Source organism: Oncorhynchus mykiss, chromosome 12 (assembly GCF_057628025.1).
Source record: "Oncorhynchus mykiss isolate SJ-2025 chromosome 12, ASM5762802v1, whole genome shotgun sequence".
NCBI classification, from domain to species: domain Eukaryota; kingdom Metazoa; phylum Chordata; class Actinopteri; order Salmoniformes; family Salmonidae; genus Oncorhynchus; species Oncorhynchus mykiss.
In genome coordinates, this window is record NC_143033.1 from 35,156,199 (window position 1) to 35,173,259 (window position 17,061).

The 17,061-nt window shown below is 42.9% G+C and overlaps 1 protein-coding gene across 13 annotated transcripts in view; it reads left to right on the forward strand.

The window, feature by feature from the left end:
* The window catches only part of LOC110537489 (cytospin-B), a 175,873-nt gene that overhangs the window by 74,600 nt on the left and 84,212 nt on the right, over nucleotides 1-17,061 (forward strand). For 3 of the 13 annotated variants that reach the window (XM_036937441.2, XM_090192338.1, XM_090192346.1), the window contains exon 1: nucleotides 3,049-3,616. The exons of 8 other annotated variants lie outside the window; for them this stretch is intronic. In XM_036937441.2, the coding sequence (XP_036793336.2) occupies nucleotides 3,577-3,616 (40 nt within the window). In that variant the 5' untranslated portion in view covers nucleotides 3,049-3,576. Of the gene's footprint in view, nucleotides 1-3,048; nucleotides 3,617-3,784; nucleotides 3,969-17,061 lie in introns of those variants that run through there. 2 more of the 13 variants (XM_090192347.1, XM_090192340.1) reach the window with 2 other exon arrangements.

Consider the following 17,061-nt stretch of genomic DNA (forward strand, 5'->3'; position numbering starts at 1 on the left):
ACCCTGGAGGCCTGTGGAGAGGCCTGGAACATGTGGCCCTGAGGGGGCATTGTATGTCTTTGTCGCCCACCTCAGACTGGGGCACAGTCACTCTCTCTATCCCCTTCTCATCGCTGTCATATGAATTAATCAAACGTGCCTCAATACCACTGGGACTCCTCAGTTCTCTCTAGCCTCCATAAGCATTCTACCATGACAGACACACACACACACACACTCAGAACAGACTCAGAGCGGTGGTAATGATGCTGGTCATGAGAAATCACGACTCCACACCCACTCAATATATTCGGGTGGGGCTTTAAAAGAGAAGGATTAACGTGCAAACAGTCTATTTAGGCAAAATATTTAGATATTTCTCATCTGACATAAGGTTTGTACACAAACACACCTGTTGTTGGTCTGTTTACTGAACTACATACAACATGCATCCATGTCATGAGAAGACTGTGTCCCAAGAAACCCCCAAAGACCCTGTGTTGGTTTACCTGGTGTGGTTCTGCAGTGATTGACTCAGACAGAAGGAGAAAGGATCATTGGAGAACACTAGAGAAGGAGGAGGAAGAGGCAACACAGCAGCATCTCTGAGTTTAAAAAGTCTATGCCCATAATTCGATTTTTTCAAATATTGCAGCAGATATCAGAGACTTGTAAAGGAAAGAGAGAAATTAACACACACACACACATAGTGATAGAGAGGGAGACACACTTAAAGATGGAAAGATAGAGGTTCCCTTCAAGCCGGGTCACTCAATAAGGGACCAATCCAACCGGAGATGACACATCAGTTCACTCCCAACTTCATTTCTCCTACTGTGGCTTTTACCATCATTAATATTTCAGACACATACATTGTGAATGAGAATGAACCCACTGCCCCTCCCTCTCCTCACACAACCCTCCCTCCGTTTTCAGACACACCCCTCCTGCAGGGAGAATGGCGCCCCCCAGTAATGCAGAGTCCTGCTATGAAAACACTGCTAGTGTGTGTGTGCACATGCATGTTTGTGTGAGAGAATGTGTGTTTAGAGTTTGCCAAAAGGGTTGGAACCACAATTATTTTCTAGTCGTTCTGACCAGCAAAATAAAGTTCTAAACCAGTTTGTTTGATTGTTCCTTTTTTTTGCAGAGCGGCACCAGAATGAAAATAAAAACATGTCTTACCTTTTTGTTGTTAATAAATTCAATGTGAAACGTGATAACTATAGTCTCCTTAACTAGCATTGAAAAGGTCTTCTCTGAATCACGCTTGTCATTTTAATAGATTACTAGACCATGCTTTTCATGGGGAGAGGCAGTTCGCCTACACAACCACACACCAGGGTTTCCATTAGCCGGAAGGGCTAATTGCTGGCTTTTGGGCAATAAAAAAAAAGAAAAGATCGGCTTTCTATCAAAGGCTTTCTATCATGCTGTGTTGATTATAATAGGCTGCTTATATTTTCCCTATAAACAATGGCTTCTTACTTTTGATATTAAACTTAACCTTTATTTATCTAGGCAAGTCAGTTAGGAACAAATTCTTATTTACAATGACGGCCTACACTGGCCAAACCCAGACGACGCTGAGCCAATTGTGCGCCACCCTGTGGGACTCCCAACCACGGCCGGTTGTGATACAGCCTGGATTCAAACAAAGGTGTCTGTAGTGACGCCTCTTGCACTGAGATGCAGTGCCTTAGTATGATACACCACTCGGGAGCACATAAAGAATTGCATGTCAGTGTTGAAGCATGCTTCTCTTCCTTCAAATACACTACCGTTCAAAAGTTTGGGGTCACTTAGAAATGTCCTTGTTTTTTTTAAAGAAAAGCAACATTTTTGTCCATTGAAATAACATCAAATTGATCAGAAATATAGTGTAGACATTTTTTATGTTATAAATGACTATTGTAGCTGGAAACGGCAGATTTTTTTATGGAATATCTACATAGTCGTACAGAGGACCATTATCAGCAACCATCACTCCTGTGTTCCAATGGCACGTTGTGTTAGCTAATCCAAGTTTATAATTTTAAAAGGCTAATTGATCATTAGAAAACTATTTTGCAATTATGTTAGCACAGCTGAAAACTGTTGTTCTGATTAAACAAGCAATTAAACTGGCCTTCTTTAGACTAGCTGAGTATCTGGAGTTTCAGCATTTGTGGATTAGATTACAGGCTCAAAATGGCCAGAAACAAATAATTTTCTTCTGAAACTTGTCAGTCTAAACTTGTTCTGAGAAATGAAGGCTATTCTATGTGAGACATTTCCAAGAAACTGAATATCTCGTTCAACGCTGTGTACTACTCCCTTCACAGAACAGCGTGAACTGGTTCTAAACAGAATAGAAAGAGGAGTGGGAGGCCCCGGTGCACAACTGAGCAAAGGGACAAGTACATTAGATTGTCTAGTTTGAGAAACAGACGCCTCACAAGTCCTCAACTGGCAGCTTCATTAAATAGTACTCGCAAAACACCAGTCTCAAGGTCACAGTGAAGAGGCGATTGATGCATTTAGTGCTCTAATCTCTGACAACTGAACCGTGAGGTGAACAATTATTGTTTTAGGAAAGTAATTTTTTTTAAATAAATTGCCGATAAAGTTTTGCATATGCTACACATCGAAACACAAGAAATGGTGTTTTGTAATTTGTTATAGGCTATTTAAGGATATATAAATGTGGCTCATTTGGCCAACATCCCTCGTTTATTGATGGCGCTGGCTGTGCCAGGTTGGATCTGAATGCATATGGATGTCCCATGTAACCAGTTCCCATGCTTTTAAAATTAAGGTTCTGTTGTGGAACTTTTCCTCAGATGTTCAATTCTGTTCCCTAAACCGGTTCCAACCCCTGGTTTGCCAGAGCTCCAGTTAGTTTGTGATCTTGCTCTCTGTTGGACAGATGAAGTCAGGAGAGTTCACATGAAAGGGAAGAGAAGAGAGAGCTCTGATGTCAGCCTCTGCCAACAAGACAAATCATCCTTTTCCTCCCCCTCTTTCCTTCCTCTCTTCCTCCTCCATCAGTCTCTCTCTTTCATCATACTGTACAGGGATATTTACTTTGTCGAGGCACAATACACTGTGTTAAAAGCAGCAGTCATGTATGCTCTGTTGTGAGAGTGAAAAACAGCTCTTCAAGTCTGTGAGACTGAGGGAAGGAGGAGGAGGGCCGGTCTGTGTGCGTGTGTGTAGCCGTGGAAGCCACTCCCCCTCTGTGCTGATTCCAGCCGTCACTGGGCTAATGAAGCCCACACGGCTCTGCCTGCCAGCCAGTGTGTCACTGCAATGTCACCAGTCTGAATGACACATACACACATACACGTACACACAATCAAGCAGCGGGACAGCCTGCCTCCACTCACTCTGCCTCAGGAAGAGCTGGAGAGAAGAGCGAGAGAGAGAGAGAGAGAAAGGAAGGAGGGAATATTATTTTTGTCTCCTGTATGTTTTTGTATCTCTACCGGTGTATCGGACTTAGACATTGCTACATACTGTTAGATAGAGAGCTTCTCTGAGCAGAGCCGGCCTCCCCCGCTGCCGGGGTTCTTGGATTAGTCCGTCCCGGTGGGGAGAGCTGCCGACCGGACCAGCATGGGGAACCAGGCGGGAAGACTGGAGGAGTCCGAGTCAGGTCTGCTACCTTACCATACCGTACTTAATCGTGTGCCAGCTTAGCACTGTTTACTCACCACTCCAACAGCAATACTCATTCACTTCATCAGCCTATCTTCCCCCCCCCCCCCCCTCCTCTCTCTCTCTCTCTCTCTCTCTCTATCTAGTCTCTCCCCCGCCACCCTGTCTCTCTGACTCTGTGCTCTGTTGATGTGGGAGGCCAACAAAGCCATGCGTTGCCAAATAACCTAGTTATGAATCTGATCTCAGTCCGTGTCAGAAAATCCCATTTAAAAGATTCATTGTCAGACATATGGAGCTGTACCTAGACTTAGTGCCAGTGGCCCTGAACGTTGCCTGAAGCTGCATACGTGAGTGTACTTGATGGTTTGTACTGTAGGTTTACTCTGCCCTTCTCTTATTGCTCAAATGCTTCAAAGAAGGATATTAATTGACTTGTAGCGTGTTAGTTTGCATGTGTGTGTGTGCATGTCTTGTGTATATTTGTGTATGTGTGATTGGTTTACGGTGAAAAGTGCTGAGTGTGTTTTATCTTCCAGCAGCTTCCTCTCTGTCAGAGGCAGGGAATCAGCCAGAGGAGATGGTATCGCTGTCCCATGTACTCTCTCTCTCTCTCTCTCTCTCTCTCTCTCTCTCTCTCTCTCTCTCTCTCTCTCTCTCTCTCTCTCTCTCTCTCTCTCTCTCTCTCTCTAGACTGCTTAACACATTTCCATTTCAAAGTCTCTTTTAACTTCATTCAGCAGCCTTTAACTTCACATTAGTCAGTCTCATTCTCATCTCTATTTTCTCTCTCATCAACAAATGGGCCTTTCAGGTTGTTTCTTACCTCTGTCCTATCCACGAACAGCATATCTGCATTGTCAGCTCCCGTCTGTGGGCTCAGTGGCTCCTAGTGTAAAGTAACTGATACAGAGGTGTGTGTGTGTGCCATTCATCTTTGTGTGTGTTTGTAGGAGTGTGTGTGGGAGCACCTCCGTATGTAGCCAGATCTCTTTCCAACCCAAAAGGGCCTGTTCAGTGTTCTAGTGTGGGCAGCTAGTAAAGTCTCTGTGTCGCTGTAGCCAAGCAGCCAATAGAGAAAAGCCAAGCAGCCAGTGAGGCCACAGCCCACACTACACAGTGTAGCGGTTATCAGCTAGTGAGTGTTAAGTCGTGTCATTTCAGAGCGGTAGTGTGTGTGGTGTGAGATAGCACGGCAGGCTCTGATTCAGAAGGCTTCAGTACGGAGCTGCTGCATGCCAGCAGGAGAGATTAGACTCTTGGTTCCTGTCACACAAATTTCTCTACTCGACTGCTCGCGAATAGGACACTCATAACATATTGTTATTACTGTAGCTCTAAATTGGCCCCATTTAGGGTGAAGAACACTTCAGACATGACTCGTCTGTACTGAACACACACTCACAGTGAGATGAGGTGTCCTAATGTCACCTTCTCAGGGTGACTTGTCCTCTAGAACAGCTGGAAATAAACCCATCATCCCCGTGGCGTGATCCAGCTATGCTGTCACTTCCTGCTGTCTGCCTGACACAGTGTGTTTGTGTGACTGCACGTGCATGTGTTCCAGTTCATATGAAGCTAAACATCTGTCATCTGTCAAGTATTTTGATTACATTCGGTACACACACACACACACAGTCTGTTCGATCCCAGAAAGCCCCGTATTATAATTTGATGAGCTCTACTATAATGTTAATCAATCATGCTATTATTATTCTCATACCTCCACTGCCCCATCCAATCAAACAAGCCTCCACATAGTTAATGAGAATTGATCATGAAATGGGCAGATTTTTCTTCATGTACTGTAGCCTAATCTCTTGATGTATAGAAAGAAGTCTGCAGAGGAGAGGATAAATCGATCCATGAGAGAGGGACACAGAGGATTTTAATCCATTTCTCATCAGGCCTGCTTCCTATACTGGTGTTTACTAACACCTAGGATAATGCAGTCCACATTAACACGATTGCTCCCAAATAAAGGCCTAGCAATAATCCTTATGATGTTTGCTCCTTGTGAGTATATTCTAGGCCTCGTTAATGCAAAATAATTTTGTGTAAAAAGGGCATTATAAATACATTTAATTGATTGATGTTTTAGCCTCAATTTGGCAGGTAGACTGTGAGAGCCTCTGACTGGCCAGCTGTGGTATGTCTCAGATAGTATCTGGTAGAGTAGAATAACACAGCTGTTATGTGTAAGGTACGGAAGCAGACGTCGGAAAAGGAGGGAGCTCTGATTAACACTGTCTGTGATTAACACTGTCTGTTATCTCTGAGTGGAAGGATGAGATGGTTTTAAGTCATCTGGCCAGTACAGTCTGCGATAGTAGCGATACTGCTGTTTGTTTCTAAACCGCTACCAGTGTGGTTCACTGTCTTGTTTTTGCATGTTTATAGTTGATTATCTTGTCTGTATGCTGCACAAAATACTTTCCTTATTAGAAGATAAAAATAACCTTTTCTAAAATTATATAACCACCACCCTTCTTCTGACTGGGCTAGTCAGTTGTCCAGCGCTCTATTACACACTGGAAGTGTGGCCCAGTGCCCACACTCAGCAGATACTGTGATGATGACCTTATCAGTTAAATATTATGGCTGAACAGAACAGTGGGCCTATTTTCAGATCTGATTCCATGCAGTCCAGAGCTGTCTGGAAGCAGAATAAAAAACACGGCCCGTGGCGACTGGCAAGATGTTTGTCCAGTGAGGTGAGAGGGGGAGTCAGAGAGAGAGAGGGGAGAGAGAAAGAGAGAGGGAGGGCGAGACAGAGATACAGGGAGGGTTGGAACATTCATCATGCTCAAAAAAGGAAAGTGAGCTTTCACGGTCCTGTGGGATCCTCGCCCATGCAGCATAGCCGGGATGTTTGGAGGTAGTGGTAGTGCAGGAAAAGCTGCTAAAATGTTGAGAAAGCAGAGAAGCGTTTGATAGTACCAGGGTGTTTTTATGTGATACCAATGCAGTAATAACAGTGGTCACTGGAACAACATGACTGTTTGTAGTCTTTGCTCACTCTTGAGCATCAGAAGTGTCAGTGAAGGAGAGCGATAGGATAGGATAGTCTACTACACACGGTGCTGGACAGGCCCACAGGAAAAGATTCCTCAACCAAAACAACACTACATAACCAAGCTAATCAGACTGTGATAACACAGACTTTTGTTTCTCAGGAATTGCAGTGTCTACAGAGAAAGTACATTTTTCATTGTTCTGATAAATGTCTGTTCCTGATCTGACACTTTCACATTAGTAGACTTATCACATTTACTGTAGTATGATCTTCAGTCATGTCACACCCTGACCTTAGAGACCCGTTTTATTTCTCTATTTGGTTAGGTCAGGGTGTGATGTGGGGAGGAGGGCATTCTATGTTTTCTGTTTCTGTATAGTTCTCAATCAGGGACAGCTGTCTATCATTGTCTCTGATTGGAAATCATACTTAGGCAGCCTGTTTTGCCACCTAAGTGGTGGGTAGTTGTCTGTGTTAGTGGCCTGTATAGCCCTAGTCAGCTTCACGTTTGTTTTTGGTGTTTCTTGTTTTGTTGGCGACATTCTTAATAAACGATAATGTACGCTCACCACGCTGCACCTTGGTCCGGTCATTTCCCTGACGACGTTCGTGACAGAACTACCCACCACCAAAGGACCAAGCAGCTTGGCCTGGAGGAGCAGGGATCCTGGGCCCGGGAGAAGAGGGAGTGGAGGACCTCATGGACATGGGAAGAGGTTATGGCAGGGGATAAGTCCCTGCCATAAAAACAGGCGGAAACAGCAAGGGAGGAACGGCGGCGATACCAGGAGTTACGGCAACGAGGCAAGCACGAGAGGCAGCTCCAAAAATGTTTGGGGGGGGCACACGGGGAGTTTGGCAGAGTCAGGGTTCAGACCTGAGCCAACTCCTCATGCTTACAGTAGGGAGCGTGGTACTGGTCAGGCACCGTGTTATGCGGTGGAGCGCACGGTGTCTCCAGTGCGTGTTCACAGCCCGGTGCGCTACATTCCAGCTCCCCGCATCGGCCGGGCTAGAGTGGGCATCCAGCCAGGACGGATGGTGCCGGCTCAGCGCATCTGGCCGCCAGTGCGTCTCTACCGCCCAGGATATCCTGCGCCGGCTCTGTGCACTGTGTCTCCGGTGCATCTGCACAGCCCAGTGCGTCTTGTGCCAGCGCCCCATTTGCCGGGCGAAAATAACCATCCAGCCAGGACGGGTTGTGCCAGCTCTACGCTCGAGACTACGCTCGCCCCTCCACGGCCCAGAGTATCCGGTGCCTACTCCAAGAACCAAGCCTCCAGTATGTCTCCCCAGCCTGGTGGGTGCTGTGCCTGCTCCCAGAACCAGACCTACTGTATGTCTCCCCAGCCTGGTAAGCCCTGTGGTAGCTCCACGCACCAGGCTGCCCATACGTCTCCTCACTCCGGTGATGATCCATGGCACGAAACCTCCAGTGATGATCCATGGCCCGAAGCCTCCAGTGATGATCCATGGCCCAAAGCCTCCAGTGATGATCCATGGCCTGAAGCCATGACAAGTCATAATACGGTGTGTGTTTAAACATGTGTGTGTGTTGGTGGGGTGGTATGCAAGCCGTGTACACGTGCCTGTGTCTGTGCACCTGTGCCAGTTGAGGCAGGAAACAGAGTGAGTTTCTGCTGAGAGAGGGAGAGAAAGAGTGTAACGTAGAGTTCAGTTTATGCAAAGCGATTACCTGCAGATGGGTGGCAACGTGCTGGTGAGTTCTCAGGCGAGGACTATCTGTGCCTCCCCATCAGCAAATTTCACACACCACACCTCCCTGACAGCTGGGCTGCTTTCATACATGCAAGGCAATCAAGTCATTGTCTCTCACATTCTTCATGTCACTGCAAGGGATGCATCTTATTATGACATTTAGCCTATTGTACTGTCTGTACTGTCTGACTCACCCAGACTATTATAGGCCTGCCCTTTTCACACTATCGTGTCGAACCCAACCGTACAATGCTGGCTTGTAGTAACCATAGCAACTTTGGTAGATGTGTAATCAGTCCAGCGCAGCACAAAAGAGTCAGAGCCACACTGAGATCCCAACACATCTCCCAGTGGTTTAATTCCCAGCATTTCTTCTTCAGAACATTCAAGATAAGCCTCTCGTACATAGATAAGACGCTCTCTCATGTTGACATCGATAACTGTCTGTGAGAAACAGGACGTTCCTCTTGACATCGATATCGCTCTGCTGCTGAAATCGTAGTGATATTGTCTAGATCCACTGCACCTGGCAAATACTCTTCAAGAGTTATCTGGGCAGAGTCAGACCATGACACGATGAGCATTAGCAAAACACACCAAAGAATGTGCAAAGAAAGACGAGGAATCTGCAGCATCAGCTCTATTTTGTTGCATAGAGATTCTTATTGGAGACAGACCAACATTAGGATTCAGGAAACAGACCAAGAAGAGGAGTCTCAGTGAGTTGCTCTTCCCAGAGTACAGTAGCTAGAATCAGGTTAAAATACTTTTAAGAATCATTTAAATTTTTGATATGTGTTTGATTGACCCTCTGGTTTAATGGACCAATAAAAAGGGAAAAGGGATACTTAGTCAGTTGCACAACTGACTGCAATCAACCGGAATGTTTCTTCTTCATTTAACCCAACCCCTCTGGATCATCAGACTGTTAAACAGCCACCACTAACATTGAGTGGCTGCTGCCGCCAACACACTGACACTGACTCAACTCCAGCCACTTTAATAATGGGAATTGATGGGAAATGATGTAAATATATCACTAGCCACTTTAAACAATGCTACCTTATATAATGTTACTTACCCTACATTATTCATCTCATATGCATACGTATATACTGTACTCTATATCATCGACTGTATCCTTATGTAATACATGTATCACTAGCCACTTTAACTATGCCACTTTGTTTACATACTCATCTCATATGTATATACTGTACTCGATACCATCTACTGTATCTTGCCTATGCTGCTCTGTACCATCACTCATTCATATATCCTTATGTACATATTCTTTATCCCCTTACACTGTGTACAAGACAGTAGTTTTGGAATTGTTAGTTAGATTACTTGTTATTACTGCATTGTTGGAACTAGAAGCACAAGCATTTCGCTACACTCGCATTAACATCTGCTAACCATGTGTATGTGACAAATAAAATTTGATTTGATTTGATCAGAGATGTGCGGGGTTTGCTTTAATCGACATCATCGGCGACCGGGGAGCAGTTGTTGTTGATGATTAACTGCCTTGATCAAGGGCAGAACGGCAGATTTTTCTACCTTGTTGGCTCGAGGATTCGAACCAGCGACCTTTCGGTTACTGGCCCAACACTCTTAACCGCTAGGCTGCAAACCCCACCCATCTGGCACAAATGGTTTAAAAAATATATAAAACTATAAAACAGAAATAAAGATTGTAAAATAATATTTGAACCCAGGTCTGGAAGTAGCAATAATGAGGCTTTCCTGGTTCTCACCCAGTGGAGGCTCCTCAGAGGAGGAAGGGGAGGACCATCCTCCTCAGTGAATTTCATAAAAAATGACAATTGTAAAACATTTAAAAAGTTAGCCTTTTTAGATAAAACTATACTAAATATATCACGTCACCAAATAATTGATTAAAATACACTATAGAAAATCACTATCTACAGTAGCCTCAACAGCACCCTGTAGGGTAGCAACATGGCGTAGCCGGAGGATAGCTAGCTTCCGTCCTTCTCTGGGTACATTGACTTCAATACAAATCCTAGGAGGCTCATGGTTCTCACCCCGTTCCATAGACTTACACAGTAATTATGACAAATTCCGGAGGACGTCCTCCAGCCTATCAGAGCTCTTTCAGCATGAACTTACATGTTGTCTACCCAATTAAGGATCAGAGAATGATCTAGTACTGAAAGCATAAGCTACAGCTAGCACTGCAGTGTATAACATGTGGTGAGTAGTTGACTCAGAGAGAAAGACAATAGTTTAACAGTTTTTAATAAATTAATTTCTTCCAAAATGAAGGAGAAGCAAGAGAGAAATAGAGATGAGGATTGTAGCGGGTTTACTAACGTATTAGTTCTATTAGCTATGTTACTTTACCTAATATGGTGACAACGATGTAGGCTGTGTGTAGCGGTTTGGCTGGAAATAATTTTTTGCCTGGTCACATACAGCTGATGTGTTGTGCATTGAAGTCCACAAGCGAAGGGAAGAGGTGAGAGTAGGAGAGCGCATAGATGCGACAAGGAATACAAAGGGGCTGCTATGAAAGTTAACTGTGTTTACGCGTGCTCAGGGGTGTATTCATTCCGCCGATTCTGTTGAAAAACGTTTCTTAAACGGAAGCAAATGGAATTAAACGGGGATAAACATACCTGAATTTGTGCAATAGAAACTCTTGTTTGCAACTGTTGGACAAATGATTACACCCTATATCAGCTATATACAAGCTAGAGTGTGTAAGGCAGTATTAAATGTCACTGTCTTTCCATGTGTCACCGTCTTTGACCTCAAATGTGTCTCTCTACCTGTGTGCACCTACATTGTAAACTTTAATTCATAGGCTTGGTTGTAGAAACCTTATGATGGGTATAGGGAAACATTTTTTATAATGTAGTATCCTAAACCTAATCGCTGTTACATTGAACAGGGTGAATGGAATATGAATAAGATTCATCCAATGTGCTGTAATAGAAATAAGGCCACGATCATGAAAAAAAAAGCGTCCTCCCTCAGCTTAAACGGCACTGACCACCACTGTTTCCACCACAGCAGTTAGGTTTACTGTACTGTAAACAAAGGGTTGTTCTGTGTTTGCAAAGTAAGGTGTGTCCTGTTTAAATGTCCTGTTTGTACACTACACAGACATTAAAGCACTAGCTGCAGAATGGCTATATGTGAATAATTTTTAGAAGCATGGTCAGAACTTAGACATCCGAGTTACCGACTTCATGTAGCCTACACTCATTGAACCTCAAAGACAGATTTAGTTGGATTTGCCATGTAAGCAGCATCCCAGTCTTTACAACAGTTTTTGTGTGTGAGGCATTTCAAACCAAACATCTCCTCAGAAGTTTGTGTATACAGTATCTCTCAATGTCTAGTTATGGATTTCCTTCAGCTAGACTGTGAAAGATAATCCAATCCTTTCCTGTTTGTTCTCTCCATGGCTGTCTGCTCTGTCATCTCCAGCCACAGACCATATTTGTTTGTAGTCTCCCGGGACTGTTTTCATGAGTAGCTGGCCAGCGCATGCAATATTTGGTCCTGGGTTGTGGATTCCGAGATTAATTTGTTTGTGATGTCCTCCTCAGCTGAGCCCAGCAGCCGTCAGCAGACCAAGCTGGTCACACCATCACTATCAGTTTTAGTTTTCACAGTAAGCACACGGAAATGTCTCCTACTTGATTAAGTTGTTTGTCTCTTGGTAAACATTTGATTTCAGACACAGCCTGTTTGTGGCATATGGCGATATCCTTACTATTACTAGAAAATATAATTTGTTTGCCTTTTGGTTACTATGGAAAAGGGTGGGGAACGGAGGTGTCTTTTTCTCAGTAATACCTTCTAAATCCTGCATGTGGAAATCTCTCTCCCATTCTCAGATTAATCCTAAACCCACACATATATTACATTTCATCATCTACAGGGATTGTTCCAGGAAAAATAATCTCAAATACTTAATCTCTTCTCAATCATGTAGGATGTGTATTTGGATCATGAGAGAAATGTAAAAGTCATGGAGAAAAGTTTATATTAGAAAATATAAATTAAGAAAGGCTGATGTGTTGGATGTTGTACTCAAATATGCAGAATGATAAAAAAAAATATATAAAAATAATTCTAAACCAAGTTTTCAGAGCCTGAAAACACGTGTGAAATACCAAGATAAACATGACCAGCTTGAGCATCAAATTGAAAGGTTGAGATGTTTTGGTTTGTCGATGTATGTTGAACCCGAACAAACCCATGATGAGTTGTCCTCTGACGGTATCTTGGCCAATCAAGTGTTTAATGTCTAAATATGGTCATCTGATGTCAATCCCTTTGTTTTAGCAGATATACGTTTTAGCTGTCGCTGTCCCCCTTTACCCTTTCTGGAGAAAATATCAAAATCTTTAAATCTCATGCGATGTGCTCATGCACTGATGTCTGTATTAAATGTATGCCTTTTGTAGAGAATGTACCTCAAAGCAGAGTTCCTCAGTAAAGGGGATGCTGTGGCTATATTATTAGCATGCACATTAGTTCAGTTTATACCCTAAAAAGGAACATCCTTCCTTCAGAATTGAATATAAATGTGTCTACTGTGGCATGCTAACTCCCCAAAGCAAAGCACATCATGCATTTTGTCTCAAAGTGCTATTTCCATGGCATTTCAACAGCTACAGTCCCTTCAGAAAGTATGCACACCTGTCATGTGTGCTCCCTCTCTGGCCTCTAGGTCACCTGGCTGCTTGTTATGGTGCACACCTGTCACCATGGTTACGCACATAGTGACACTCACCTGGACTCCATCACTGCCTTGATTATCTTCCCTATATATGTCACTCCCTTTGGTTTCTTCCCCAGTTGTCATTGTTTCTGTTTCATGTCTGTGCTTGTTCGTGTTTCTTGTTTTGTATTATGTTTTGTTTATTGATTAAATCATTCACTCCCTGACAGTAGTGGAGTGGGTAGTAAGTTTTAAGTTCCTCGGCGTACACATCACGGACAAACTGAATTGGTCCACCCACACAGACAGCGTTGTGAAGAAGGCGCAGCAGCGCCTCTTCAACCTCAGGAGGCTGAAGAAATTCGGCTTGTCACCAAAAGCACTCACAAACTTCTACAGATGCACAATCGAGAGCATCCTGTCGGGCTGTATCACCGCCTGGTATTGCAACTGCTCCGCCCACAACCGTAAGGCTCTCCAGAGGGTAGTGAGGTCTGCACAACGAATCACCGGGGGCAAACTACCTGCCCTCCAGGACACCTACACCACCCGATGTCACAGGAAGGCCATAAAGATCATCAAGGACAACAACCACCCGAGCCACTGCCTGTTCACCCCGCTATCATCCAGAAGGTGAGGTCAGTACAAGTGCATCAAAGCAGGGACCGAGAGACTGAAAAACAGCTTTTATCTCAAGGCCATCAGACTGTTAAACAGCCACCACTAACATTGAGTGGCTGCTGCCAACATACTGACTCAACTCCAGCCACTTTAATAATGGAAATGTATGTAAAAATGTATCACTAGCCACTTTAAACAATGCCACTTAATATAATGTTTACATACCTGACATTACTCATCTCATATGTATATGTATATACTGTACTCATTTAAACTGCTGCATCTTGCTGCATCTACTGCATCTTGCCATCTTTATGTAATACATGTATCACTATCCACTTTAAACTATCCCACTATGTTTATATATCCTACATTACTCATCTCAGATGTATATACTGTACTCTATACCATCTACTGCATCTTGCCTATGCCGTTCTGTATCATCACTCATTCATATATCTTTATGTACATATTCTTTATCCCTTTACACTTGTGTGTATAAGGTAGTAGTTGTGGAATTGTTAGGTTAGATTACTCATTGGTTATTACTGCATTGTCGGAACTAGAAGCACAAGCATTTCACTACACTCGCATTAACATCTGCTAACCATGTGTATGTGACAAATATAATTTGATTTGATTTGAACTTGCTTCCTGACTCTCAGTGCACATCGCTACAACACTTCTTTACTTTATCCACATTTTGTTGTGTTACAACCTGTATTTAAAATGGATTACATTTAGATTTTGTGTCAATGATCCACACATAATACCCCATAATGTAAACGTGGAATTTTGTTTGTAGAACATTTTAGAAATGAAAAAATAAATAAAAGCTGAAACGTCTTGAATATTCAACCCCTTTGTTATGGCAAGTCTAAATAAGTTCAGGAGTAAAAATGTACTTAACAAATTGCTTAATAAGTTGCATGGGCTCATTCTGTGTTCAATAATAGTGGTTAATGTGATTTTTGAATGACTACCCCATCCCTGTACCCCACACATACAATTATTTGTACAGTCCCTCAATTGAGTAGTGCATTTCAAGCGCTGATTCAACCACATAGACCAGGGAGGTTTTTCAATGCCTCGCAAAGAAGGGCACCGATGGTAGATAAAAAAAGGAGATGCTGAATATCCCTTTGAGCATGGTGAAGTTATTAAATTGGGCTTTGGATGGTATATAAATACACCCAGTCACTACAAAGATACAGGCTTCCTTCCTAACTCAGTTGCCAGAGATGAAGAAAACTGCACAGTGATTTCACCATGAAAAGAAGAAAGCCTATACAGAAATTAAAATATTTCCAAACATGCATCCAGTTTGCAACAAGGCACCACTGCAAAAGTAATACTGCAAAAAATGTGGCCAAGAAATGAACTTTCGGTCCTGAATAGAAAGCGTTATGTTTGGGGCAAATCCAATAGCACACATCACTGAGTACCACTCTTCATATTTCCAAGCACGGTGGTGGCTGCATCACGTTATTGGTATTTTTGTGATCGGCAAGGACTAGGGAGTTTTCTTTAATATAAATATATGGAATACATCTGTAAGCACAGGCAAAATCCTAGAGGAAAACCTGGTTCAGTCTGCTTTCCAACAGATTTTCTTTTCAATATTTAAAAAACAAATATTATTTTTTTATTTTACCTTTATTTTACCAGGTAGACTAGTTGAGAACAAGTTCTCATTTACAACTGCGATCTAGCCAAGATAAAGCAAAGCAGTGTGACACAGACAACAACACAGAGTTACACATGGCCAATACAAGCCAATAACACAATAAACAAGTCAGTGACACAGTACAAAAAAAAGAACGTCTATATACAGTGTGTGCAAAAGGCATGAGGAGGTAGGCAATAAATAGGCCATAGGACCGAATAATTACAATTTAGCAGATTAACACTGGAGTGATGAATGAGCAGATGATGATGTGCAAGTAGAGATACTGAGATTCTGGGGGACGAATTCACCTTTCAGCAGGACCACAACTTAAAATACAAGGCCAAATCTACACTGGAGTTGCTTACCAAGACAACATGGAATGTTCCTGTACACTTTTGGCTTAAAATCGTCTTGAAAGTCTATGGCAAGACTTAAAAATGGCTGACTAGCAACAATCAACTTGACAGAGCTTGAATCATTTTTAAAGAATAATGGGCAAATATTGTACAATTCAAGTGTGCAAAACTCTTAGAGACTTAACCCAAAAGACTCCCATCTGTAATTGCCGCCAAAGGTGCTTGTACAGGGTTGACTCAGGGGTGTGAATACTTGTGTAAATACGATATTTCTGTATTTCATTTTAAATACATGTACAAACATTTCTAAAAACATGTTTCCACTTATGGAGTATTGTGTGTAGATGGGTGAGAAGAAGAAAAAAGTAATCAATTTTGAATTCAGGCTGTAACACAACACAAAGTGCAATAAGAGCGGGGCGGCAGGGTAGCCTAGTGGTTAGAGCGTTGGACTAGTAACCGGAAGGTTGCGAGTTCAAACCCCCGAGCTGACAAGGTACAAATCTGTCGTTCTGCCCCTGAACAGGCAGTTAACCCACTGTTCCCAGGCCGTCATTGAAAATAAGAATTTGTTCTTAACTGACTTGCCTGGTTAAATAAAGGTAAAATAAATAAAAATAAAAAGAAGGGGTATGAATACTTTCTGAAGGCACTGTATAGTGCAGACTTGCAGGTGTTGCTGATCTAAAAAAAGAGAGTCCACTTCTCAGCAGTATTTGATGAATGATATGCCACTTGCTGACATTAGAGTCACTCACTACCAATAATGACTTGGACACAGGAATACATGAGTATGGGGCATTTTACTTCTGCTTACAGTAGAGTTGTTGTGAATACTAGGCTCTACTCCTCTACTCCTTCCCTGCTGCCTTTCTGCTCTTGGTGTTTCAAATTGTTTTGGTTCCGGCACAGCAAGACCAGCAATTCCCCATCTCTGTATAATCAGGTAGTGGTATTTCTATATGGTGTGTGTACAGTATATTTCCGAACCATCACAAGTCAAAATGTAAGTGAGTCAGCTTTTTGGCCCCATACATACAGTAACTCTACTTCTTTCACTCCACTGAGTGATTTGCAGTCTCTATTTAGCCCAGCCAAAGCCCATCCATTCTGCTCTCTCTCTCTCCCTCTTTATTTATTTATATGCAGGATTATTGGCCAGCCTCAGCAGGGAAAATATCACCTCAGCCAATGTGGTGACAGATTCCATCCACTCTCTGTCTCTCCACACCGACCCTACTACTTATCCTTCACAGCCAGGCATGCCAAACTCACTCTTTACCTCCATTCTTTCTCCAAGTTAGTTCACATTAATATTTTCAGATTGGTCAACAGGATTTTAAAGCAACCCTTAAAC